The sequence below is a fragment of the Lissotriton helveticus genome, chromosome 7, assembly GCF_964261635.1.
Source record: "Lissotriton helveticus chromosome 7, aLisHel1.1, whole genome shotgun sequence".
Classification (NCBI taxonomy): Eukaryota; Metazoa; Chordata; class Amphibia; order Caudata; family Salamandridae; genus Lissotriton; species Lissotriton helveticus.
Window position 1 is genome coordinate 1,695,070,386 of NC_136068.1, and position 25,897 is coordinate 1,695,096,282.

General features: G+C 48.5%; 1 protein-coding gene across 1 annotated transcript in view; it reads right to left on the reverse strand.

Annotated features, from left to right (window-relative positions):
- The window catches only part of LOC144769642 (uncharacterized), a 1,000,462-nt gene that overhangs the window by 550,446 nt on the left and 424,119 nt on the right, over nt 1–25,897 (reverse strand). Inside the window, exon 31 of the mRNA XM_078653818.1 lies at nt 6,893–7,459. Within this exon, the coding sequence (XP_078509944.1) occupies nt 6,893–7,459 (567 nt within the window). The remainder of the gene's footprint in view (nt 1–6,892; nt 7,460–25,897) is intronic.

Genomic DNA, 25,897 nt, shown 5'->3' on the forward strand with positions numbered 1-25,897 from the left:
GTGTTCGAGGAAAGGGGCGCCAGGGAAGCAGGAGGGACCGAGGTCTTAAGCAGGCTAGAGGCAGCGAGTGCGTTCACTCCAGTCAGGGATGCAGAAGGAGCTTCAGTGCAGGAATAGAGGTACACAAGGAAGAGTGCACTCAGGTGAGGGATGCAGAAGGACTATGAAGGAGCTGCAGGGAGAGGCACTCAGAAGGGTGCACTCAGGGGAAGAGCCACTCAGAGAAGTGTGCACTCCGGGAAGGATGCGCTATTGGAAGGAGACTGGGACGAGGACATAAGCAGACGTGATACCAGTGAGTGCATGGGCTCCAGTCGCAGGGGCTTCAGTGCACTAAGAGGAAGAGACACTCGCGGAGAAGAAGGGCGGAGAGCATCGGGAGCAGTGCTTGAAATGGAAAAATAGAAGTGCAGGTACTCTGTACCAGGGTACCTGCTAGTTTCTGAGAAGTGCCGGTACTCTCCAATTAAAAGTATTGCATTTCTCTTTAGAAGTGCCGGTACTCTCGCTCTCAAAATAAAAAAGTGCTGATACACCGTACCGGACAGTACCGGTCCATTTAAAGCACTGATCGGGATTGGGTACTCGGGAAAGGATGTACTCAAAGAAAAATGAACCTCTGTGATGGAATACATTTTCTTATTTATATGTTTTTTTAAAGGGCTGACTTGTGACAGGCAGCCACCTTCAGGCCCTGTTAACTATGAAGAATGCTAACCAGGTTAACCAAGTCTTACCATTACCAGAGGATGGTTGGAGATATCTGCTGTTCCCTGGTGCAACGAGCAGTCTCTTGTAGAGCGCACTCTTCACCCAGTAAACTGCATTGCTTCTAAGTGCTCTGAGCCTTTTTCCAGCGCAGGGAACTAATGCACGGCGCGTTCCATGAAGGAAGAGATCACACTGTTATTAGTGATGAATGCGATCATTTCTTATGTGTGCGCTGCATCTATTTTATTCGTGGGAAGAGAGCTCACTCCCTGTGTGTGAGTGTGCAGAAGGAAGTTTGCTTTGCTGGGGCCCATCCTATTTGGGTGTCAATTATGTCTATTCTTTTCACTTTGTGGCTGTCCATTCTTCAGTGCAGAAGGAAGCCTGCTGCCTGCACTGACACTGTCACTCTTGTATGTGTGCAGTGCCTGCTTTCTGTGTGTGACTGATGCTCTCACTGCCGCAGTTTGTTGTGTATGTGTGCGTGAACGGAAGGAACCTTACGCTGTATCTACAGCACTCCGGCAAGCATACAATACCAGCTGTGTGCAAGGGAAGCGTGAATTACTGGAGACCATTTCATGTGTGTGCAAAGGGAGGCCCACACTGCTGCACACCACCCCGTGTGCGTGCAATAGCTCTGCTGTGTTAGTTAAAGGAGCTTGCACTACTTTGTCCCATTCTTTCCTTGTGCCAATATTGTTCTGTGTGTGTGGAAATGCAAGTTTACTCTAGTGCAGTCTGTTTTGTATGTGTGCTTCGCATGTTCTGTGTGAAAAAGGCAGCTTCTGCTGCACTCAACCATGTGTGTTGTACATGTGCTCTGTGTGCAGAATAAGCTTCCACTGCTGCAGAACATCTTATATGTTTGCTACACGAGTTCTGCTTGTGTGCACTACTTCAGCCCGTCGTGTAGGAAGCGTGCACTGCTGCAAACTGCCCATCGTCTGTCTGTGTGCTTCTTATAACTAAAGTGAGTGTGTGTAGAAGGAGGCTTGTACTGCTGATGTTAGACTTGTGTATGGCGATGGTTCTGCTACAGACAGGTCTGTAAAAGTACAGCACCAGCTCTCTGTGCAGGGGAGTTTGTATAAACATCCTGGATATAAACAGTAACTATTCTGTGTGTGCAGATTGAAACCTGTTATGTTAGAAATTGGGTATCTGGTTGGCAGAGGTATGCACTCTGTCCAAGCAGGCACCCCAATCCCAGTCAGGGTAAGTCAGATACACACCATAAATTAACGTGTGCTCACCCTCTGGTAGCTTGGCACAGAGAAGGCGGCTTAAACTAAGACTCAATGTGTAAAGTATTTGTGCAAAAATTCAAATGATAACACAGTTAAAACACCAGAAAAAGACTCCACACCAGTTCAGAAAAATATAATATGAGTTTTTTTTTAAAACAGGACCAAAACAACAAAAATCCAATAGGTAGAAGTCGAGATATGAATTTTTAAAAATTAAAAAAAGAAACCCTTAAAAGCAATATGTGACTATGGGGTTATCTAGTCGTGCTGGACTGGGACAAAGTCCAGAGTTCTGGCCAATCAGAATGGATCGCAGTCTGGATAACCAACACAAGGTCAGCTAACCAAAAGTACCTTGATCCTGGACGCAACAGCAAGATGTGGGGTGAAGCCAAGTGATACGTCGGTATCGATCTCATAGTCGAGGTGATGCAACCATCTTGCTGTTTTTCTTCACTATATCACGTGTTTCTCTTTGTAACATCAACATTTCCACAAGCACTTTATGTGCATTTAAGTTTTGGATTACATTTGCATACAATGAAATGTAATATTGCTGTCTGAAATTAGTGTCTTTCCTAAAAATTCTAATACAGACTGCAATATCGAAACTCTGGTGTGTTTCTTTGGTCACTTTTTGTAATCTATTTTACATTGTAGTAATTGTCTTTAAAATATTACCTGCTGAGACACTGTTGTTTGTTATCACTCCTTGAACAACAACACTTGCAGCTACAAGGCAAATGCGAAGATTTGGAGAACAACTCACATCAAAGGGGGTTCCCCTAGAAGTAAGAGCAGTTGACCTCCCCACTAATATCATTGATTTATTTGAGGTGATATTGGCGGATCTGGCCCACCCACGCAATCACCTGTACAGAACAGATATAATGGCTTCAGGGCGACACTCAGGGGGTCCCTTTCGAATGTCGTAACACCAAGTGCATTTTTTCAAAGATATAGAGGCCCTTATGGTGAAGTGCGAGAAGGGGAGATAGGTCTTCTTCAAAGGTGTTTCGCTGCTGCGGGTCCTAGACCGTTCTTCAGTCATGCTCACCAAGTGCAGGTCCGTCAAGCCAGTCAGAGACTTTCTGAAGTCCAACGGAGTCGAATATAGATGGGGCCATCCCTTTCAACTACCCTTTCAATGGGAAGATGGGTCCGGATCCATCATTTCCCTGGAGACGGCCAAGGAGCTCTTGGGCATGCCACCTCAGGAGGAATCACTGCGTCCCCAGGGGATGCAGGAGAAATGACAAAATGGCAGGAGAAGTGCACCACGGTGCAAATAAACCAATAGGCCTGGAAACCCAACGACAAGTTAATAAAGGTCAGTAAAGAGAGAATTCTCACACAGATGAGACGAGCTACCAGGGAGGGCTCCAGGCCCTGGGTGAGGAGGGCAATGGGACTCTGCCACAACAGGTTTCAGTGGAGCCATGAGGACTGTACCACCCCTAAACAGATAAGCATTGCATACACCCTTCAACATCCGCTTGCTGGTCAACCCCAATTCTCCGTGCTTTGTTAAGGGTGTGCATGAAGCGTTCCACTTCTCCATTTGCCTGAGGCCACTGTGGCGTCACCTTCCTGTGTCGGATGTTGTGCTTATGCATAAACTTTCTAAACTCCTACCCTTGAAATTGTGGTCCATTGTCTGTTTTGATGTTGTGAGGAAACCCCAGCACTGGCCTGACATGCTTGAACGCTGTTGAATGCACCACTTCCACCACTAGGAACCTAAAAAATTGATCAATTAGTACCAACGTGGCATGCCCATCCAGGAATGATCGAAAGTCCAATCTCACATTTATCCATGTTTCAGCACTCGCTTCTTCTGTAATGACCAGATGTACTGGGGGTTCACTCCCAGTTATGAGACACGAATGGCAGCCCCTCATGATCTCTTCCATCATCCAGTTCACCCCGGGACACCACACCTTTGTTCTGATCCGGGATTTGGTTTTGGCGATCCCTTGGTGTCCTTGATGTGCCAACTCGGCCGTTCTCCTCCACAAACTCTTTGGCACAACTACGAGCGATCCCTGGAGCACCAAGCCTTCCTCACTCTCACTTAGCTCATCCCGGCAGAGCCACATTCCTGTTCTGTTCTCCCTTTCTTCATCCGTCAGCGTCCAGACTCCATCCAGAAAGTTTTTCCAACTGTGCCCCCTAAAGCATCTTTCAAATCCGTAAAACATCCATCCTCTCGGGTTGCTTCCACCAACTCTTCCATTGACAACGCCCTCGGGCATGCTTGCTCCGTGATGAGCCGTAGATAGGGTTCTGTCCCTTCATTCACTTCCTTCTGCTCTCCAGGACCAGCAGCCACTGGCTGTCTCAATAGGAAGTCTGCTGGGTTGTTGTCTCCTGGACGGTACTGCACCTCAAAGTCATACTGTTGGAGCTGCACTGCCCACCACTCGATGCGTGATGGCCCATTCTTCGCTGAGCCACCAAACAACGGTACAAGCGGTTTTTGGTCAGTTATCACTTTGAATTGGTGTCCACAGAGGTACAAGTTGAAATGCTTGCAGGCCCACCGGATTGCCAGCACCTCTCCCTCTATTTGAGAATAGCGCGTCTCGACAGCCGTCAATGCTCTGCTCGAATATGCGATAGGCACCCACTCATGTCGGTCTGTCTCTTGTAGCAACACAGCTCCCAACCCCACCTGGCTGGCGCCAACGATCAGTTCAGTGGGACTCCCTGGTCTGAAGTAGGCAACTGTGGCCCCTTGTAGAAGGGCATTCTTCATGTCTTGAAATGCCTGGGCGGTCTTGCAGGTCCACCCCCACTTGGTATCTTTCTTTGTCAGAGTCCTGAGGGGTTCTGCGAGTGTTGCCAGCCGCGGAATGAACCGACCACAGTAGTTTGCCATTCTGAGGAAACTCCTCATCTCCTTGGAAATCTAAGGAACTGCAGCCGTACATATAGCTTCCACCTTCGCTGGTTCCACCTGTAACCCCTTCTTTGAGAATTTGTAGCCAAAATACTCGACTTCAGTTGCATAGAATTGGCACCTCCACGTGTGCAGAGTGAGGCCTCGTTCCCTTAGCCTTGTGAGTGTTGCCCTTAATCTTTCATAGTGCTCCTCCAACGTCTGTGAGTAAATAAGCAGATCATCACTGACATTCATTACCCCGCCCAGCCCAGACAGCGCTTCCCGAATGGCATCCTGGAAAACTTTGTCTGCAGAGGATACACCAAAACTCAGTCTTTTGAATCCCCGCAACCTCACATGGGTGGAAAAGGTGGTGATGTAGCGACTGGCTTCATTCAACATCAGCTGATGATAGCCAGAGTTCACATCTACCATTGAGAAGCACCTTGCCAAGTTGATGTCTGCAACGATTTCATCTATTGTAGGCGTGATGTGTCTTTCCCTTCTGATTACCTTGTTGGGTAACCTCATGTCAACACACAGATGGATCGCACCAGGCTGCTTGGGTTTGGGCGCGATTACCAGTGGCGACAGCCACGGGGTAGGTCCTTGTGCCTTTCTTAATGACACCAGCTTTTTCCAGCTTCTCTAGTTCCGCCTCCTCCAAAGGATGCAAATGGAATGGCACCCTCCTATGTTGAAGCGCCACTGGCCGGACCGTCTTGTCAATGTGCAGTTTTACTTCTACTCCCTTCAGGAGACCCAGACCCTCAAAGTGTTCTGGAAACTCCTCCATGATGTTCTCTGTATGCGGCTGATGACTTGACATGCACACATCACAAGCCCCAGGTCTTCCGCCGAGTGGCAACCCAGCAGGGTCACCGCGCTGTCCTCTGTGACGTGGAACTTTATCAGGACTGTTGTTTCCCCATGTGTGACCTCCACTTCTATCACTCCCTGCAGAGGAATCGGTGTGTCACCTCCATATGTGGATATCCATGCTCTCGTGGGCATCAACGGAGGAGGTGGATCAAGCTGTCTGTAATGAGGTCCATCTAGGACGTTCACCAACACCCCTGTGTCAATGAGCACCATCATGGGGGTGTCACCCACCTGGATCAGGCGCATCGGGTCGGTCACTTCTTCTTGTTGCTCCTCCACATGAATGAAACGACCCATATTTTGTCATCATCTTCGTCATCCAGCACTTGGAACCGTAGGCAGATGGCATCCAGCTCTCCGGTCGGTCCACCCGCCTCTGTCACTTGCTTGACCGTGTCCGGTCGCTGCCCATGACTGTTCCCTGACGCCGGCGCCTTTAGGCTAACCCTCGGTGTATTACTATGCTATGCTCACGTAGTTTGTGAAGTTTGCACTACTTCGCACTATGCAAATTGCATGCAGCACAGTGAAAACACGCGTAGCGTAGCGGTCATTTTTTGCTTGCTCGCAGTCCTCAACGTCAAGTTGGGGACCGCGAGCAAGCAAAATGACATCCTTGCGAGACGTTTTCCTCATTCGCCATCAGCAACATCAAGTTGACGATCACAAGGATGGAAAAGAAACCTGCTGGCGAGATTCTCAACGCGGGGAGGTCAGGTTTCTCAATGCGAGTGGCCGCGTATTCTCGCGAGCAGTCTGCATTGAGAAAGCTGCCGCTCGAGTAGAAAACTACTCTAGTGGCAGAAAGCGACCGCTTGCACTGTGCAAGATGCGGTTTGCACAGATTGCACAGTGCCGACAAGCATCCGGCAATCAATGCGAATATAATTTTCCACAGTGCAGTACGCAGTTCGCGTAGCTCGTGTAGTGTGAAGTGCACTTCGCTTAGCTATGTATAGCGCTACTACGAGAACTACGTCCAGGGTTACTTTAGGCTCATACAGACTTTGGCGAAAAGCCCCAGCTTTCCGCACTACAGACATGTCTTCCCATTTGCCAGGCATCCTCTAGGCGAGTGCTTCTCTAATCTGCAGTTGTTGCATCCTCTTTTGTGGTGTTGGCCACCTGGTGCTCCTTTTTCTCGACCGTAACTTCTTTGTATTGCCTCCACACGTTCCTCCTTGACCGCTGTTTGACTCGCAGAGGCAGTGGCAGCCAACTTGCGCAAAAGCACTACTTCCATTTCTCCTGCCCTGGCATCTGCCAGTTCGTGCAACCTTCCCAATATGAGTATCTCGTTCAAGAAGATGCCTGGTTGCCGTACGATGAGTTTTCTCAGTTCCGATGTCCTGCAACCCTGGATCAGCTGCATCCTGATCTCCAGTTGTTTATCGATACCTGTAAACGAACTCGTGAGCCTCCTCAACCAGGCATAGAACATGTCTATAGATTCCTCATCTTGCTGTCTCGCCTGTCGCATCTTGAAATGTTCAAAATCCGGGTTCAGCTGAGGGTCAAAGTGACGATTCAGCGCACCTACGGCTGCTGCGTAGTCATCCGAGTTCCCCGTCTTCAGTGGGTCCTGGAACAGTTTGTATAACTCTTCTCCTCCCATGTGGAGCATGGTAGAGCGCTTGACCGCTCCATCTGTCTCCTTGACTGGAAGTAATCTTCTAAACGTCCAGTCCACTTTCTCCACCGTGGCACCGCGGTGGTAGGATTCGCCAGCTGGCTAAACGGCAATCGTGCAGAAGTCGACCTCATTGTTGCTCCTCCCCCACTGCCTCCTGCTGCATTATTTCCTGCTGGCATACACATTGTCCTCCTCACACCCATGTGCTCACTTCCTCACCAGACTCCTTGGCCTCCTGGCTCTTCCTGTCCTTCAGTCTTGCCAGGTATCATTCGCCCTCCCCTCAGCGGGGACGCCTTATTTGTGGCACTGTCGCTTATATTGTCCTACTTTGTGGCACTATTATTTGTTTTTTGGATCCTGAGTGGTATGTGTACTATGGAGATTTGTCTGTGCTAGTGCTTGTTGATGTGTGGCCACACGCTGTCCTCTCTGAGTTACTGGGTCCTCACATTCAGGGTTCTTCCCCTCGCTCATTCCAGGTGCGCTTCTACCCAGTGTGAGGGCTTGCAGCCTTTCGGGACTAACCGCACGCACGGGCGATCTCATGCCGCCCTGATGCCCACATGCGGCACTTCAATCCAGACCGGCACGGCAGACTCCTCTTCCTCGGCTGGTGCATGCCAGCACCCACACGCCACCCCAGGGTCGGATTGGGATCACAATTCGGCCCAGGCACTGACGAAAAAAGTGGCCCACATTCATGAGGCGTGGCCCATATTTAAGGGGCGTGGCCCACATTCAAGTGGTGTGCCCTTTCATGAAACACCATTTGCACAGACAAGGAATGAAAGTGGGAGGATACTGTTCTTGCACAGGACACAGGGCCAAGGTGACAATGGCCTACATGCTGAGCAACTAAAAAAAATAGCAAGGCCCCTTTCTGTCGCAAAATTATTCCAGCCCTCCAGCCCAGGAGCACCTGAAAAGCAGCAACGCCCCCTGCTATTACTAACCTACTTAGCCCTCCCCAGACCTTCAGCTCAGGAGCACATGAACAGAGGTAATGCCCCTGCAAGTAGTAAATTAATCAGCCCTCCAGGCCTCGGGAAAATGTCCTGGCAGGGGAGCACAAAACGCAGCTGCTGGGTCATCCAAGGTAGCCAGGTAGCCAGGGGGGAGGCTGAGGTGAAGATGGTACATGTTCCAAACATCACCTGGCCCCCATAGCGAGACCCATTCTTCCTGCCCACTATGCCCTGATGTGAATGGCTGTGGGCAAGGTGTTAAGACTAACACCGTTTCTGGGCTGCATGGGCCCCACGGGGGCCGAGGTGAAAATGGCTCAAAGGCCTGAGAAACACCTGGCCCGCTGGGAGGCCGATTCTTGCAAACAATCACCCCTCCCCAGCCCAGCCTCAGTGTGATAGCTTGGCAGGGCAGGGGGTGAAGGAGAGGCCACAGCTGACAATCGCTGTCCGGCCGCACAGCGAGGCTGCTTTAATTTTCTCTGTCTCTTTCCACTCTGTGGGCCGTTTTATTTCTCCCCTTTCCTAGTCCTCTCTCTGTGGACTGGGAAAGGGGAGAAAAAAAACGACCCACAGAGGGCACTGAGACACCGGCCCTTCAGCCGATGCCCGAATGCCCGCCTTGCCAATCCGCCCCTGCGGCCACCCGCTCACTCCAGAGCGCCACCGTCCTTTCACCTGTCTCCGCCGATCGCGTATCGAGCCCCGCTCGTCTCCGCAGACTACCGCACGCATCCAACAGTACTGGGCCAGGGGCACGATCACCGCTCCTGCCGAGCCCTGCACCACGCCGGGTGCCAAGACTGCCACAGGTCCGGACACCTCCTCGTCCCCAATGTGGTGAGGGGGCACTGCCGGTGAGGGACGCGGCCACCGATAAGGGTCAAGGGGGCCTACAGGGGAGAACAAAGGAACACACACAAGACTTGGTTAGCTGGAGCCAGTGAGGGTAAATTTTGTAAGTAGGGCAACGCCCCAGCACCCAGAGGCAAGAACTCCCCCTTGTGCATATACTTTTCATTATCTGTATTTGAGAACTCATAGTGTTCTCATTTCTGTCTCACTCTGCACTTTTTCATTATTTGTTAATGGTTGTAGAGTCTCAGTGTAAGTTTTCGGGGAGTTTGTGCACCAGCTCTGTAATCAAATAAGTGCTGTCTTGATTTTGGCTCCATACAGTGCCATACAGGTTATTTGAACCAGTTCAGGGAATCTTCTTTATTTGTTCTTGTTTTCCATTTTAGTTCATTGTAATCCTGCCTTCTATGTAACCTGGACTCCTGCTCATGTTTACATGACATCCTTACTGTTGGCGACGTCTATTCATGTGAGGTAATGCTTTATTGACAATTCTAAATATGTAATCCTTGCCAAAGCTCGGATTACTGTGTACATCCGAGTAGCATCACACACGTAGATCCTGTTTTTGATGTGTATGATACCAGACCCTGGGTACACCTAGCCTTATAGGAAAGCAGCCCGTAGGTACCCCACAGTTTTCTTGTGTGCCAGGTACAGAGTACAGGTGACATCAGGTACTTTTTGGGTCTTGCCCAAGCAGTGCTTGTGCTGTCTCTTCAAGACATGCTTCAGTCAGGATATGCACATTCAACATGATTAGTGCTTCTAGATGGTTTGGTGGCCTGCCTTTCTAAATTAATTTACTCTGGTTGGTCAATGCTGTCCATCTGTCCCACCTTCGGGCAATTGGCTTCCTTCCAGCGGACATCACCAATTATTTTTTTTACTTCGCCATCTGTTGCCTTCTCTGCTCACACGCCCTTCCTCTCGTCATTGCTGCTATCCTTCCTGCGGCATGCCCCACCCCCCTGCACGACACTGCATTTACTTTTGTGGCAATAGCGGGATACAGTGCTTTAGCTTTAAACATCTAAAGCTAAAGCGTGGCATGCTGCCATTGCTACAAAAGTCAATAAATAAATAAATAGAAAAACAAAGGCAGACGGGCAACGCATTTCTTTTACATTTGCAAAGCAATAGCTCAACATTTAACTAATGCGAGACCATTTGTATTGCAAATGGTTGTTCCCCATTAGTACCAAATTAACACCCAAATTTAGCAATAATTAACAGATGATCATTCCAGCTTTGCAAAGGACCTTCCACCACATTGCAACACATGGGATGTACGTCGTTACAACGTATGCTTTAACAACGCATGCCTTTACGATGCAACTTTTACAACGACTTGCGTTGGGGGGTGCTGGATAGTGAATAGTTTAATTTACTTTTCCAACTCCAGTGCCCGTGGATAGTAGGGAAGGTGTTGGATAGTAAATTAAAACTATTCCCTATCCTAGAGCGCCCCCCCAGCGCAAGTCGTTGTAATGACTTGCGTTGTAATGGTTGCGTCGTAAAGGTACTGCGTTGTTAAAGTTGCGTTGTAAACGCTGTATTTTTGGTAATGTTTGAGCTAGAAACAAGGTTTTTTTGTTCCAATCTGCGGATTATGCAGCAGATGATGGATTATTTGGCAAATGCGGAAAATGAATAACTATGCCAAAACTGGCGCAGGTGAACAATCGCTTAATTCCTTTGGCCCTGCTCATACCTCTGACTAGGTCCAGAAGTGCTCCTCTGTGAATGCTTCTTTCTTTGCGTCTCATTTAGTGTTTAGTTTAGCCTGTATGGAAACGAGGAACACTAAACCTGAGGTTACCACTCCACAACACAGACTACCAAACTACATCATTACTCTCTATAACACATAATCCCACTCCACATAATTCCTATACACTAAATACCGCATACTTTATATCCACATATCAATCCACTGCACAACATACCACATAATTTCAATCCACGAGAAGTACATCCACTGAAAAAACACTAGATACAAACGTTTTACATTTACAGCACCAGTAGCTCTAACTCTCGCAAATGCAAGCCCTATTGCATTGCAAATACCTGTTTTAATATATGCTATCATGCCATTAATGCCAAAGTGTTCATATTACTTTGCAGAGAACCTCAAGGAAATTTGTCCACTAAGTTGTATCTAAAGTTTGTTTTGTTCAGCCATGCAAATTCAAATAAAGTGATCAACCATTTCATAGAATTTCAAAATAGGCGCACATGAGCGCCATATTGTCACTCACCTGCAAGGCTGCTGAGGCGCAGAGGCCAACCCACAGCCTATTATAGAGAGCGCTGTCAGGCACCTCAGTTATGCAGTCTAAGAAGACGCCCACCTGGGAAACAGGTGCAGCTAGTTACACCAGAGTACACACACTGCCCCCCCAGGGACACACCCACAGTGGCATAACGAAACATGAGGGGACACCCTGCAAAGTGCATGGAGGTGCCCCCCCCAGTCTCTGGAGCCAGTCAAGAGCTCTCAGTGCAGAGGCCCTCCTCCAGTGCAAAATGTCAGATGGGGCCCCGTAGAGGTCGCCCCCGCACTGTGGGGGCTGTGGGGGTTAGTATTATGCCACTTACCGGAGAGGAAGCCGCGGGGAAAGCACCCTGCATACTTCACTAGTTCCATGGGCGTCTGTGGGGCTCAGAGTCCCGCGCTTTTCTTCAGGACACCTTCGGGTCCTCGTGGCAGTCAGGGACTCTTGAGAACAGACAAAGACGTCACAGGCCCGCGCTGACAAAACGGCTGATAATGCCTGCACTCCAGTGAGGGATGCAGAAGGAGCTTCAGTGCAGGGATAGAGGCACACAAGGAAGAGTTCACTCAAGTGAGGGATGCAGAAGGACTATGAAGGAGCTTCAGGGAGAGGCACTCAGAAGATTGCACTCAGGGGAAGAGCCACTCGAAGCCACTTCCCAGAGGTTTTAAGATCTGCAGGAAAGATCGAGCACAGGGAAGAGGGGGCGGACTGGCAATTGTTCTGAAAGAATCTTGGGTTCTTCATGTAGATCCCCCTGACGAGGTAGGAGACGGGGAAGTTCTGAATTTCTCCCTTGTCCTCTCACCCCACTATACCTTAGGTGGCACATTAATTTATCGGCTGCCGGGGCCCCCCCGGTCCTTTTCTTAAGGCCCTATCGGAGGTTATGATGCCTCGTGCTCTGAGTTTTCCGAGATTTCTCCTTTTGGGCGATTTTAATATTCATGCTGAAGCAGCCGAGCTACCGGATTGTAAATTATTGTTGGAGTAAAAAAGTTTGGCCCATCTTTCACAATGGGTTACTTTGCCTACGCATTCGGGGGGCCACACAATAGACGTGATTTGTTCTAACTTCCCTCTCGGGGTTGAATCACCTCAAGTCCTCATGTGGTCGGATCATCGGCTGATCAGATTTGCATGGTCTGCCGAAAAAAACTATTCCCACGTTTTTAAAGCCTTGTTCAACCCAGAAGATTAATGTGCACACCCTGTCTGCCTTCCTGAGGGAGAGTCGGCCCCTGCTGGGGAACGAGCTGGCCAATGCAGTGCAGATCTTTAACTCGTGGGTTTCAGCAGGGGTGGCCTCCTCCTCTAAGGGTAACAACAGCCACAGATCCCGTGTATCCCCGTCTAAACCCTGGTTCTCCTCTGCCCTGCGTGATCCTAAACTGACCTGCAAAAAGTTGGAAAGGATATGGTGCCGTGCATATTGCCCCACGGCCAAGGTGGCCTTTCGTTAAGCACAGAGGAATTACTATGCCTGTATCAAAACAGCAAAATGTGAGTATTTTGCTGATAGGATCAATAAGGCCAACAATAACAGCCGGGAGATTTTTTCCATTGTTAACAGCTTTCTCTCCCCCTGTGCTGAGCAACTATCAGTGCCCCCTTCAGCTGCTTGGTGTGAGAACCTTTCCTTGTTGTTTGAGCAGAAAATAGCGGGGATTCATGCTAGTCTTCGATCCATCAGTTCTAATAGTTCCATTTCTGACACCTCTCCAGTATGAGGGTCCGTCTTCCCTAGGTTCGAGGAGTTTGCTCCACCCTCGATAGAGGATACTTTAGCGGTGGTGAAATCCTTGAAATCAGGATCCCCAACGGACCCCTGCCCTGCACGGGTGCTTGCGGGAGTTGCTGAAGTGGTGGGCCAGGAGATCTTGCAGATTGTCAGTCTCTCATTTAGGTCAGCTATGGTGCCGGTTAAGTGGAAGCAGGCTAAGCTCCTGCCTCTGCTGAAAAAGGCCGGCTCTGATCCAGCACGGCCTGCCAACTATAGGCTGATTTCACTACTCCCTGCTATGGCTAAAATTGGTGAAAAAATGGCTTTTCGGCAATTGAACGCTTTTGTAGAATCATCTGGGGCTCTACACCCTGCCCAATCTGGTTTCCGTGCGGCATATAGTATGGAAGCTGCATTGGTTAAAGTTTCCGAAGCCATCAGGGACTGTTTGGACAACGGCGGCAGAGCGGCTCTAATTTTATTGGACCTCTCTTCCACGTTTGATACGGTGCCCCATCAGCGCCTTCTCTCCCGCCTTGCTGACATTGGCGTTACAGGCTTGGCCTTGGACTGGCTGGGCTCCTTTCTTTCAGCTAGGTTCCAGCAGGTCTGGCTTCCCCCATTTTCATCAACAGATAAACCACTCTTGATGGGGGTCCCTCAAGGATCAACGTTGAGCCCGCTGCTATGCAATGTGTATTTGACGCCCCTGATAAAGATGGCAGAACAGCTGGGGGCCAAAATTATAGCCTACGCCGATGACACGCAATTGCTGTTTACGTGGCCTGGCGCTGACCTGGACACAGGCACGATTCGATCCTGTCTATCCTCGGTTTTCAACTGGCTAGCTGCTGCCCAGCTGAAGTGCAATGAGGATAAAACGGAAATCCTATTGTATGGTCAGTTTCCTTCTAGTTTCAGAGAGTCACTTTGGCCGGCTGGCTTCCCATTACCTTGCTCGGTTAATATCCCGGCTAAGAATTTGGGAGTCTGGTTCGGGGAAGATCTCTCGTTCGAGACACATATTAAGAAACTGACGGGTGGGTGCTTCGGCACCGTCAAAGTGATGCGGAAGTTTTTTCCACATCTTCCGTCTACAGCGAGAGAGACAGTTGCGAGAGCATTAATCCTTTCGCGTCTCGATTATGCCAACACTCTGTTGGGTGGTTCACCGGCGTATCTGGTGGGGCGCCTCCAGATATTTCAAAATGCCACTGCCAGACTCTTGGGCAATATCTCCAGCCGCATGTGTGTCCGGACCTATTTGCAGAGGATGTATGACGTTACAACGCATACTTTACAACGCCTACCTTTACAACGCGGTTTTCACCACGCATACCATTACAACGCATAGCGCTTTGGGGTGCTGGATAGTGAATAGTTTAATTTACTATTCCAACTCCAGTCCCCGTGGATAGTAGGGAAGGTTATTGGATAGTAAATTAACCTATTCCCTATCCTAGAGCGCCCCCCAGAGCAATGCGTTGTAATAGTTTGCGTTGTAAAAGTTGCGTTGTAATGGTAGGTCGTTGTAAAAGTTTCGTTGTAAAGGTTACATACCATTTGCAGAGCTTACACTGGCTGCCAGTGCCGCAAAGGATTCTTTTCAAAATACTCACTCTGGCCCATAAGGCCATTAATGGCCATGGCCCTGTATACCTGAGGAAACGGTTCTGTCGTTATTCTCCTAACAGGCCATTGCGCTCTGCTACTCAACATCTGCTGCAGGTCCCACGATTCCGGCGATCCCGGCTGGGTGGGCAGTCGATTGCGGTCAGAGCGGCGTCTGCCTGGAATGACCTTCCTCTGGTTCTCCGGTCCAACCCGAACTTTGGCTCATTCAAAAAAGCTCTGAAAACTCACCTGTTTAAAATGGCGATTTAGGTTCCCCCCGCCGGCCCTATTTTCCTGCTATCCTTTTCTGCTTCTTTTTTTTTTGTTTTGTTTTTTTGTTTTTTTTGGTCACTCCGCGCCAGTAGTTGAGCGCGTTATAAAATTGCATATAACATAACATAACTCAAAGAAGTGTGCACTCCGGGAAGGATGCGCTATTGGAAGGAGACTGGGCCGAGAATATAAGCAGACATGATACCAGTGAGTGCATAGGCTCCAGTCGCTGGGGCTTCAGTGCACTCAGGGAAAGAGACACTCAAGGAAAAGAAGGGCTGTGGCTGAGGGAGATGTGCTTGAAATGGAAATATAGAAGTGCAGATACTCTGTACCAGAGTACCTCCTTGTTTCTGAGAAGTGATGGCACTCTCCAATTAAAAGTATTGCATTTCTCTTTAGAAGTGCCGGTACTCTCCAATTAAAAGTATTGCATTTCTCTTTAGACGTGCCGGTACTCTCCCTCTCTAATTAAACAAGCATTGGCATAGCCAATAGTTCTCGCTTTTCGGACCTTAAAAGTATTTAGTTATGCAGCACGATATCCTTGGTGCAACAACATCAACTGTTACATGGCTAAACACTTATAAGGTCCCAAAGGCGATACCTATTTACTATGCCAATTCTTGTTCTCCTTCCAACCCTGCCTCTTCGGAACAGTCCTACCAAACAGTCAACTAGCTACGTGGGAAATTGAATCTGGGGTGCTCTCTACCAGCAATCATCTCTTCTGCTGGTGAGATAATTAGCTAAGGTTTCTAATACATTAATGTTCACAGGAGAAATAACCTGGGAGTAGCACACCTAGGGCACAGAAGACCAGGATGTACAGATACCATGCCAACCCCAGCAAATCCTGTTTAATGTAAATGTGGTAGCTATGGCCAGCTGCATCATTGATCTGGGATAAGGATAACCCCTTTGCATTCCATTAATAATTACGTATAGTGTTTGCAATTATAAAGAGGATATTTGAGTAGGCCCACAGCGTACAAAAGCTAGGAAAGGTCTGAAAAAAATACTGTGCACTGTTCACCCAAAATTAATGAGAAATGGCCTTCATCGCCTCGGATGCTTAAAAGTAAATTATTTAGACTTATTTGCTTATAGGTAGATAAAAAATATACCCTTTTCAGAATTAAAAATTAGCTGCTGTGAACACAATTGTTCGTTTGAGCAGCACAGTTACTCCATAATTCAAACAACAGTCGTTTAGGTGTGCCCACCTAAGGTGTAGATCGAACCTGCAACCTGAATTAGGAATACATATCACAATGAAGGTTTATATTGCAACAGTGACTGGCGTGTGACAAATGCAACTGATTTTCGATTTACCTTTGACGCAAGAGACACTGAATATTTGTTACAACAAGACGTACACAGCTTAATAACTGATGTAAAGATGGCAAAGGGAGAGCATACTGACACACACAGGTAAGATTAGCACAGTGATTAATCAGGAGGACCTTAAACTGCAAGCAGAAAGCCAAGGCCAGGGACGGGGCGGAAGGCCCTCTGTGGTGCTGTCTCGCTGGAGGCCCTCTGTGCTCAGGGCCGGACTGGCCGCAGCAGGCACTGGCATTTCCCTAGTGGGCTGCCAGGGCTGGGGTCGGTTTTGGACCCCTGGGGCCGATTTTGGTACAGGGTCATTTTTGCAGCATAGCTGCAATATCGGCCTATGTAACGAAATCGTCTGAAACCAGCCCTGGCAAACTGCTCACTGCACCCCCAAACCCCTGGGGGCAGGCCGAGCACTTTGCCAGGGCTGATTTTGGTTCCCAGTCCGGCCCAGTCTCTGTCTCGCTGAAGGCCCTCCGTGGTGCTGTCTCGCTGGAGGCCCTCTGTAGTTCTGTCTCGCTGGGGGCCCTCCGTGGTGCTGTCTCGCTGGAGGCCCTCTGTGGTGCTGCTCGCTGGAGGCCCTCCATGGTGCTGATAGCTGAAGGCCCTCAGTGGTGCGGTCTCGCTGGAGGCTTGTCTGAATGACATCCTGCCCCGAAGCCCCATCCGTTTTCACAGGCTGCTCGTATAGTCATTCGGACCGCAAGAATCAATGTTCAGGCCATAAATTATTCACAGGAAATTCATAGCGTTTTGCTCACCATCCCTGAACAGATGTTTTAAGAATTAACTGGCTTGAGTGAAACTAATTACCATCTGTACACAGGGTGCAGGCAGATGCCATCAGACCTCCCACCCATTTCATCAAATCACCTCTTTACTTTGGCTACACTTTCCTGCCAACTGCTGTAAACATTTGCATTAGCCCCGGCAAGCGGTAATGGCAAAAATCCCGCGACGGCCTTAGTACCATCTGCTTTTCTTCACACACACAAAGACTGTTTACTTGATTCTCCCGCTGAGCGCTCCAGCAACGTCAGAGGCATCCGAGTTTCAATCTTTTGATCGAATATTTGTTGGCTGTGGTGGAATTATGAATGCATACAAAACATAAGTGTGTAAAAGGCAGCTCTGCAAAAGACATTGATTAACCGTTACAAGCTTTTTTCTGCAAGCACAGAGTTGTTAATCTTGGAAAAGACGTTACGTGCATGCCAAGGCTCTCTAGATATGTAAACACGACGCACGATAAAGGGCATTTTAAAACAAGCTTTAGAGGCCCAAGGAGGAATAGGCCTCAAACATATAAAATATAAGAAGCCATGTAGAGCAAAGAAGGCATGGGAACAAAACGGACAAGAGAATAAACAAACTTGAATGGCAGACTTGGGTTGTGTGTGCACCGTTTAAGCATTGGTGATTTTTTTAAGTGGGCAGATCCCAAAAAACCTCGAAAGCACATGTATGAATCAAAGCGAATCATGCTTTTACATTTTTTATTATAACCATGCTGCATCAAGTCCCCAATCACCCCAAATTAAGTGCCCCTTTAAGGCACTGCAACATCTTTAGAAGAAATACATTTGTGTTTGCCAACAGATCTAATAAATAACACGTTTAACAAACTAGGGCGAAGGCAGACAATTTTGAAAAAAGTCATAATTATCCAAGTTAAAACAAATGACAAGTTAAAAACAAGCACAAGCATGGCAGGATGCCGGCAGCAGGGGGAGGCACGCGCGCACAGGGTGGGAGGAGGGGGGCTGCGCGATTGCCTTGCAAGAGCAATAATTGCTACCACATGACTGCGCTCGATCCTGCAAGTCAATCGCCAGACGTGCACGCGTTGCCATTGAAGGCAATGGAACGCATTCACGTTTTTGGCTGAGAAGCCAAAGAGATAGCTAAAGGTCTTTTTGCCAATGCAGTGCATGCACACTGCGTAGGCGAGACCTAAAAAGTGCTGCTACTCCGTACCGGACAGTACCGGTCCATTTAAAGCACTGATCGGGAGGGGGCACTCGGCAAAGGATGCACTCAAAGAAGAATGCACCCCTGTGATGGAATACATTCTCTTATTTATTTATGTGGATGCAACGAGCAGTCTCTTGTAGAGCGCACACTGCACACAGTAAACGGCATTGCTTCTAAGAACTCTAATGTTTTTCCAGTGCAGGGAACTAATTCATGGGGACGATCTCTGAAGGAAGAGATTACACTGTTAATATTGATGAATGCGATGTCTTATGTGTGCGCTGCATCTATTTTATTCGTGGGAAGAGAGCTCACTCCCTGTGTGTGAGTGTGCAGAAGGAAGCTTGCTTTGCTGTGGCCAATCCTATTTGTGTGTCAAACATGTCTATTTTTTTTACTTTGTCAGTGTCTATTCTTCAGTGCAGAAGGAAGCCTGCTGCCTGCACTGATACTGCCACTTGCATGTATGCTGTGCCTGCTCTCTGTGTGTTGGTGTGTGTGACTGATATTCTCACTGCTGCAGTTTGTTGTGTATGTGTGTGTGCATGAATGGAAAGAAGCTTGCGCTGTAACTACAACAGCCCGGCAAGCATGCAATACCAGCTGTGTGTGCAAGGGAAGCGTGAATTACTGCAGACCATTTAATCTGTGTGTGATACCAGTTCTGTGTGTGTAAAGGATAGCTCACAATGCTACACACCACCCCGTGTGCGTGCAATAGCTCTGCTGTGTTAGTTGCTTGCACTACTTTGTCCCATTCTTTACTTGTGACAATATTGTTCTGTGTGTGGAAATGGAAGTTTACACTGGGGCAATCTGTTTTGTATGTGTGCTGCGCCAGTTTAGTGTGATAAATGCATCTTGTGCTGCTGCAGTCAACCCTGTAAGTGTGTTGTACATGTTCACTTTGTGCAGAATAAGCTTCCACTGCTGCAGAACATCTTATATGTCTGCTGCACGTGTTCTGCTTGTGTGCACCACTTCAGCCCGTAGTGTAGGAAGCGTGCACTGCTGCAAAGTGCCCATTGTCGGTCTGTGTGCTTCTGATACCTAAAGTGAGTGTGTGTAGAAGGAGGCTTGTACTGCTGATGTCAGACCTGTGTATGGCGATGGTTCTGCTACAGCCAGGTCTGTAAAAATACAGCACCAGCTCTCTGTGCAGGGGGAGTTTGTATATACATTCTGGATAAAAACAGTGACTATTCTGGGTGTGCAGATGGAAACCTGTTTTGTTAGAAATTAGGTATCTGGTTGGCAGAGGTATGCACTCTGTCCAAGCAGGCACCCCAATCCCAGTCAGGGTAAGTCAAACACACACCATAAATTAACGTGTGCTCACCCTCTGGTAGCTTGGCACAGAGCAGGCAGGCTTAATCTAAGACTTAATGTGTAAAGTATTTGTGCAAAAATTCAAATGATAACACAGTTAAAACACCACAAAAAGTCTCCACACCAGTTTAGAAAAAATATATTATGATTTTCTTTTTTTTAAAAACAGGACCAAAACATCAAAAATCCAATAGGTAGAAGTCGAAATATGATTTTTTTTTTAAATTAAAAAAAGAAGCCCTTAAAGGGAATATGCGCCAATTGGGTTATTTAGTCGTGCTGGACTGGGGCAAAGTCCAGAGTTCTGGCCAATCAGAATGGAGCGCTGTCCGGATAACCCATACAAGGCCAGTTAACCAAAAGTACTTTGATCTTGGACGCAACAGCAAGATTTGGGATGCAGCCAAGTGATACGTCGGTGTCGTTCTCATAGTCAAGGTGATGCATGCATTTTGCTGTTTTTCTTCACTATATCAAGTGTTTCGCTTTGCAACGTCGACATTGCCACAAGCACTTTGTGTGCATTTAATTTTGGATTACATTTGGATACAATGAAATGTAATATTGCTGTCTGAAATTAGTGTATTTCCTAAAAATTCTATTACAGACTGCAATATCGAAACTCTGGTGTGTTTCCTTTGTCACTTTTTGTAATTTATTTAACATTTTACTCATTGTCTTTAAAATATTATCTGCTGAGACACTTTGGGGCATATTATCAAGGGATTTGTCTCCGCTTTTTTGGCTTAAAAAGCCAAGAAAGCGGGGATAAAATTATCTCCCTATTACCTAGCTGTCGCTAACACCAGTTAGCGACAGCTAGTAGGAGATAGCGACCATCTTGGGCCCCGCTTTGCATGTCAGAGAAATTTATCACTAATGACATGCAAAGTGGGAGTGCCAAGATGTTAGCGACTGGAAACAGTCACTAACATCGCTATCTCCTATTACCAACTTTTGGAGATATTCGCGCTAAGCGCAAATATCTCCAAAAGCTAACACCTGCTTTGAGCAGTTCTTAGCCATGTTATCCAATGGGAGGTGGATAACATGGCTAAGTGCATTCGCTCGGTAATGCATGAATATCGCTGACTTTACAGTGATATTCATGCATTGCGGCCGATTTTTATCGTTTCAGAGCAAGGTTTATCTGCGATAAAAATCGTCGCAGCTCGGCGATACATTTTTCTCGCTAACCAAGCAATAGCGATAATTATCGCTATTGCTTGGTAATATGCCCCTTTGTTTGTTATCATTCCTTGAAGAACAACACTTGCAGCTACAAGGCAAATGCGAAGATTTGGAGAACAACTTACATCGAAGGGGGGTCCCTAGAAGTAAGAGCAGTGGACCTCCCCACTAAAATATCGAAGATTTATTTGAAGTGATATGGGCGGATCGGGCCCACCCACGCATCCACCTGTACAGAACAAATATAGTGGCTTCAGGGCGACACTCAGGGGGTCCCTTTCTAATGTCCTCACACAAGTCAATTTTTTCGAAGATAAAGAGGCCCTTATGGTGAAGTGCGAGAAGGGGAGATAGGTCTTCTTCAAAGGTGTTTCGCTGCTGCGGGTCCTAGACCTGTCTTCCGTCCACTCACCAAGTGCAGGTCCTTCAAGTCAGTCACAGACTTTCTGAAGTCCAACGGAGTCGAATATAGATGGGGCCATCCCTTTCAACTACCCAATCATAGGGAAGATGGGGCCAGATCCATCATCATCATGGAGACGGCCAAGGAACTCTTGGACGTGCCAACTCAGGAGGAATTATTGGGTCCCCCGGGGGAGGCAGGAGAAATTACAAAATGGCAGGAGAAGTGCACCACGGTGCAAGGCGACCAACAGGCCTGTAAGCCCTATGACAAATTAATAAAGGTCAGTAAAGAGAGAATTCTCACACACATGAGACGAGCTACCAGGGAGGGCTCCAGGCCATGGGTGAGGAGCAAAACACACAAGATGATGGACGGAATGTTGCACAATGGCAAAACATTCACCCCCAGTCACAGATCTGGGTTTAATCCATCGTTATTTTGCTCACCAAACCACCCCAGTTCAGACATGGCCATATGCAAATCATTCTTGACCCTGTGCCTCATAGGAACAGTCCAGCCCGAACTGCCAAGCCATGTCTTCCCTGGACCGGAATCAAGCATGCTAGGACCGGTTTTTGGCTATCAGCCATCTTCAGTCCGGATAGCTTGACTCCAGTGGCTTAGTGAGCACGGGACCCACTTCTGGGCATACCCTTCCCACATAGGGTGAACAGCAAAACACACAAGATGATGGATGGAATGTTGGACAATGGAAAAACATTCGCCCCCAGTCACAGATCTGAGTTTAATCCATTGTTATTTTGATCACCAAACCGCCCAGGTTCAGACATGGCCATATGAAAATCAGTCTTGACCCTGTGCCTCATGGGACCAGTCCAGCCCGGAACTGCCAATCCATGTCTTCCCTGGACTGGAATCAAGCATCCTAGGACCGATTTCTGGCTATCAGCCGTCTTCAGCCAGGATAGCTTGACTCCAGTGGCTTAGTGAGCACGGGACCCACATCTGGGCATACCCTTCCCACATAGGGTGAACAGCAAAACACACAAGATGATGGACGGAATGTTGCACAATGGCAAAACATTCACCCCCAGTCACAGATCTGGGTTTAATCCATCGTTATTATGCTCACCAAACCACCCCAGTTCAGACTTGGCCATGTGCAAATCAGTCTTGACCCTGACCCTCATGGGAACCGTCCAGCCTGAACTGCCAAGCCATGTCTTCCCTGGACCGGAATCAAGCATCCCAGGACCTGTTTCTGCCTATCAGCCGTCTTCAGCCAGGATAGCTTGACTCCAGTGGCTTAGTGAGCACGGGACCCACATCTGGGCATACCCTTCCCACATAGGGTGAACAGCAAAACACACAAGATGATGGACGGAATGTTGCACAATGGCAAAACAATCACCCCCAGTCACAGATCTGGGTTTAATCCATCGTTATTTTGCTCACCAAACCACCCCAGTTCAGACAAGGTCATACGCAAATCAGTCTTGACCCTGTGCCTCATGGGAACAGTCCAGCCCAAATTGCCAAGCCATGTCTTCCCTGGACCGGAATCAAGCATCCTAGGACCGGTTTCTGGCTATCAGCCGTCTTCAGCCAGGATAGCTTGACTCAAGTGGCTTAGTGAGCGGGGGACCCACGTCTGGCCGTACCCTTTCCACATAGGATGAACAGCAAAACACACAAGATGATGGACGGAATGTTGCACAATGGCAAAACATTTACCCCCAGTCACAGATCTGAGTTTAATCCATCGTTATTTTGATCACCAAACCGCCCAGGTTCAGACATGGCCAAATGCAAATCAGTCTTGACCCTGTGCCTCATGGGAACAGTCCAGCCCGGAACTGCTAAACCATGTCTTCCCTGGACTGGAATCAAGCATCCTAGGACCGGTTTCTGGCTATCAGCCGTCTTCAGCCAGGATAGCTCGACTCCAGTGGCTTAGTGAGCACGGAACCCACGTCTAGGCATACCCTTCCCACATAGCGTGAACAGCAAAACACACAAGATGATGGACGGAATATTGCACAATGGCAAAACATTCACCCCCAGTCACAGATCTGGGTTTAATCCATCGTTATTATGCTCACCAAACCGCCCAGGTTCAGACTTGGCCATGTGCAAATCAGTCTTGACCCTGACCCTCATGGGAACTATCCAGCCCGAACTGCCTAGCCATGTCTTCCCTGGACCGGAATCAAGCATCCCAGGACCGGTTTCTGGCTATCAGCCGTATTCAGCCAGGATAGCTTGACTCCAGTGGCTTAGTGAGCACGGGACCCACATCTGGGCATACCCTTCCCACATAGGGTGAACAGCAAAACACACAAGATGATGGACGGAATGTTGCACAATGGCAAAACATTCACCCCCAGTCACAGATCTGGGTTTAATCCATCGTTATTTTGCTCACCAAACCACCCCAGTTCAGACAAGGTCATATGCAAATCAGTCTTGACCCTGCGCCTCATGGGAACAGTCCAGCCCGAACTGCCAAGCCATGTCTTCCCTGGACCGTAATCAAGCATCCTAGGACCGGTTTCTGGCTATCAGCCGTCTTCAGCCAGGATAGCTTGACTTCAGTGGCTTAGTGAGCACGGGAAACACGTCTGGGCATACCCTTCCCACATAGGGTGAACAGTAAAACACAAAAGATGATAAACGGAATGTTGCACAATGGCAAAACATACACCCCCTGTCACAGATCTGGGTTTAATCCATCGTTATTATGCTCACCAAACCACCCCAGTTCAGACAAGGTCATATGCAAATCAGTCTTGACCCTGTGCCTCATGGGAACAGTCCAGCCCGAACTGCCAAGCCATGTCTTCCCTGGACCGGAAACAAGCATCCTAGGACCGGTTTCCGGCTATCAGCCATCTTCAGCCAGGATAGCTTGACTCCATTGGCTTAGTGAGCACGGGAAACACGTCTGGGCATAACCTTACCACATAGGGTGAAAAGCAAAACACACAAGATGATGGACGGAATGTTGCACAATGGCAAAACATTCACCCCCAGTCACAGATCTGGGTTTAAATCCATCGTTATTATGCTCACCAAACCACCCCAGTTCAGACATGGCCATGTGCAAATCAGTCTTGACCCTGACCCTCATGGGAACAGTCCAGCCCGAACTGCCAAGCCATGTCTTCCCTGGACCGGAATCAAGCATCTCAGGACCGGTTTCTGGCTATCAGCCGTCTTCAGCCAGGATAGCTTGACTCCAGTGGCTTAGTGAGCACGGGACCCACATCTGGGTATACCCTTCCCACATAGGGTGAACAGCAAAATACACAAGATGATGGACGGAATGTTGCACAATGGCAAAACAATCACCCCCAGTCACAGATCTGGGTTTAATCCATCGTTATTTTGCTCACCAAACCACCCCAGTTCTGACAAGGTCATACGCAAATCAGTCTTGATCCTGTGCCTCATGGGAACAGTCCAGCCCAAACTGCAAAGCCATGTCTACCCTGGACCGGAATCAAGGATTCTAGGACTGGTTTCTGGCTATCAGCCGTCTTCAGCCAGGATAGCTTGACTAAAGTGGCTTAGTGAGCACGGGACCCACGTTTGGCCGTACCCTTCCCACATAGGGCGAACAGCAAAACACACAAGTTGATGGACAGAATGTTGCACAATGGCGAAGCATTCACCCCCAGGCACAGATCTGGGTTTAATCCATCGTTATTTTGCTTAACAAACCACTCCAGTTCAGACATGGCCATATGCAAATAAGTCTTGACCCTGTGCCTCATGGGAACAGTCCAGCCTGAACTGCTAAGCCATGTCTTCCCTGGACCGGACCAAGCATCCTAAGACCGGTTTCTGGCTATCAGCCGTCTTCAGCCAGGATAGCTTGACTCCAGTGGCTTAGTGAGCACGGAACCCACGTCTGGGCATACCCTTCCCACATAGCGTGAACAGCAAAACACACAAGATGATGGACGGAATGTTGCACAATGGCAAAACATTCACCCCCAGTCACAGATCTGGGTTTAATCCATCGTTATTTTGCTCACCAAACCACCCCAGTTCAGACAAGGTCATATGCAAATCAGTCTTGACCCTGTGCCTCATGGGAACAGTCCAGCCCGAACTGCCAAGCCATGTCTTCCCTGGACCGTAATCAAGCATCCTAGGACCGGTTTGTGGCTATCAGCCGTCTTCAGCCAGGAAAGCTTGACTCCAGTGGCTTAGTGAGCACGGGAAACACGTCTGGGCATACCCTTCCCACATAGGGTGAACAGCAAAACACACAAGATGATGGACGGAATGTTGCACAATGGCAAAACATTCACCCCCAGTCACAGATCTGGGTTTAATCCATCGTTCACCAAACCACCCCAGTTCAGACATGGCCATGTGCAAATCAGTCTTGACCCTGTGCCTCATGGGAACAGTCCAGCCCGAACTGCCAAGCCATGTCTTCCCTGGACCGTAATCAAGCATCCTAGGACCGGTTTGTGGCTATCAGCCGTCTTCAGCCAGGAAAGCTTGACTCCAGTGCTTAGTGAGTACGGGAAACACGTCTGGGCATACCCTTCCCACATAGGGTGAACAGCAAAACACACAAGATGATGGACGGAATGTTGCACAATGGCA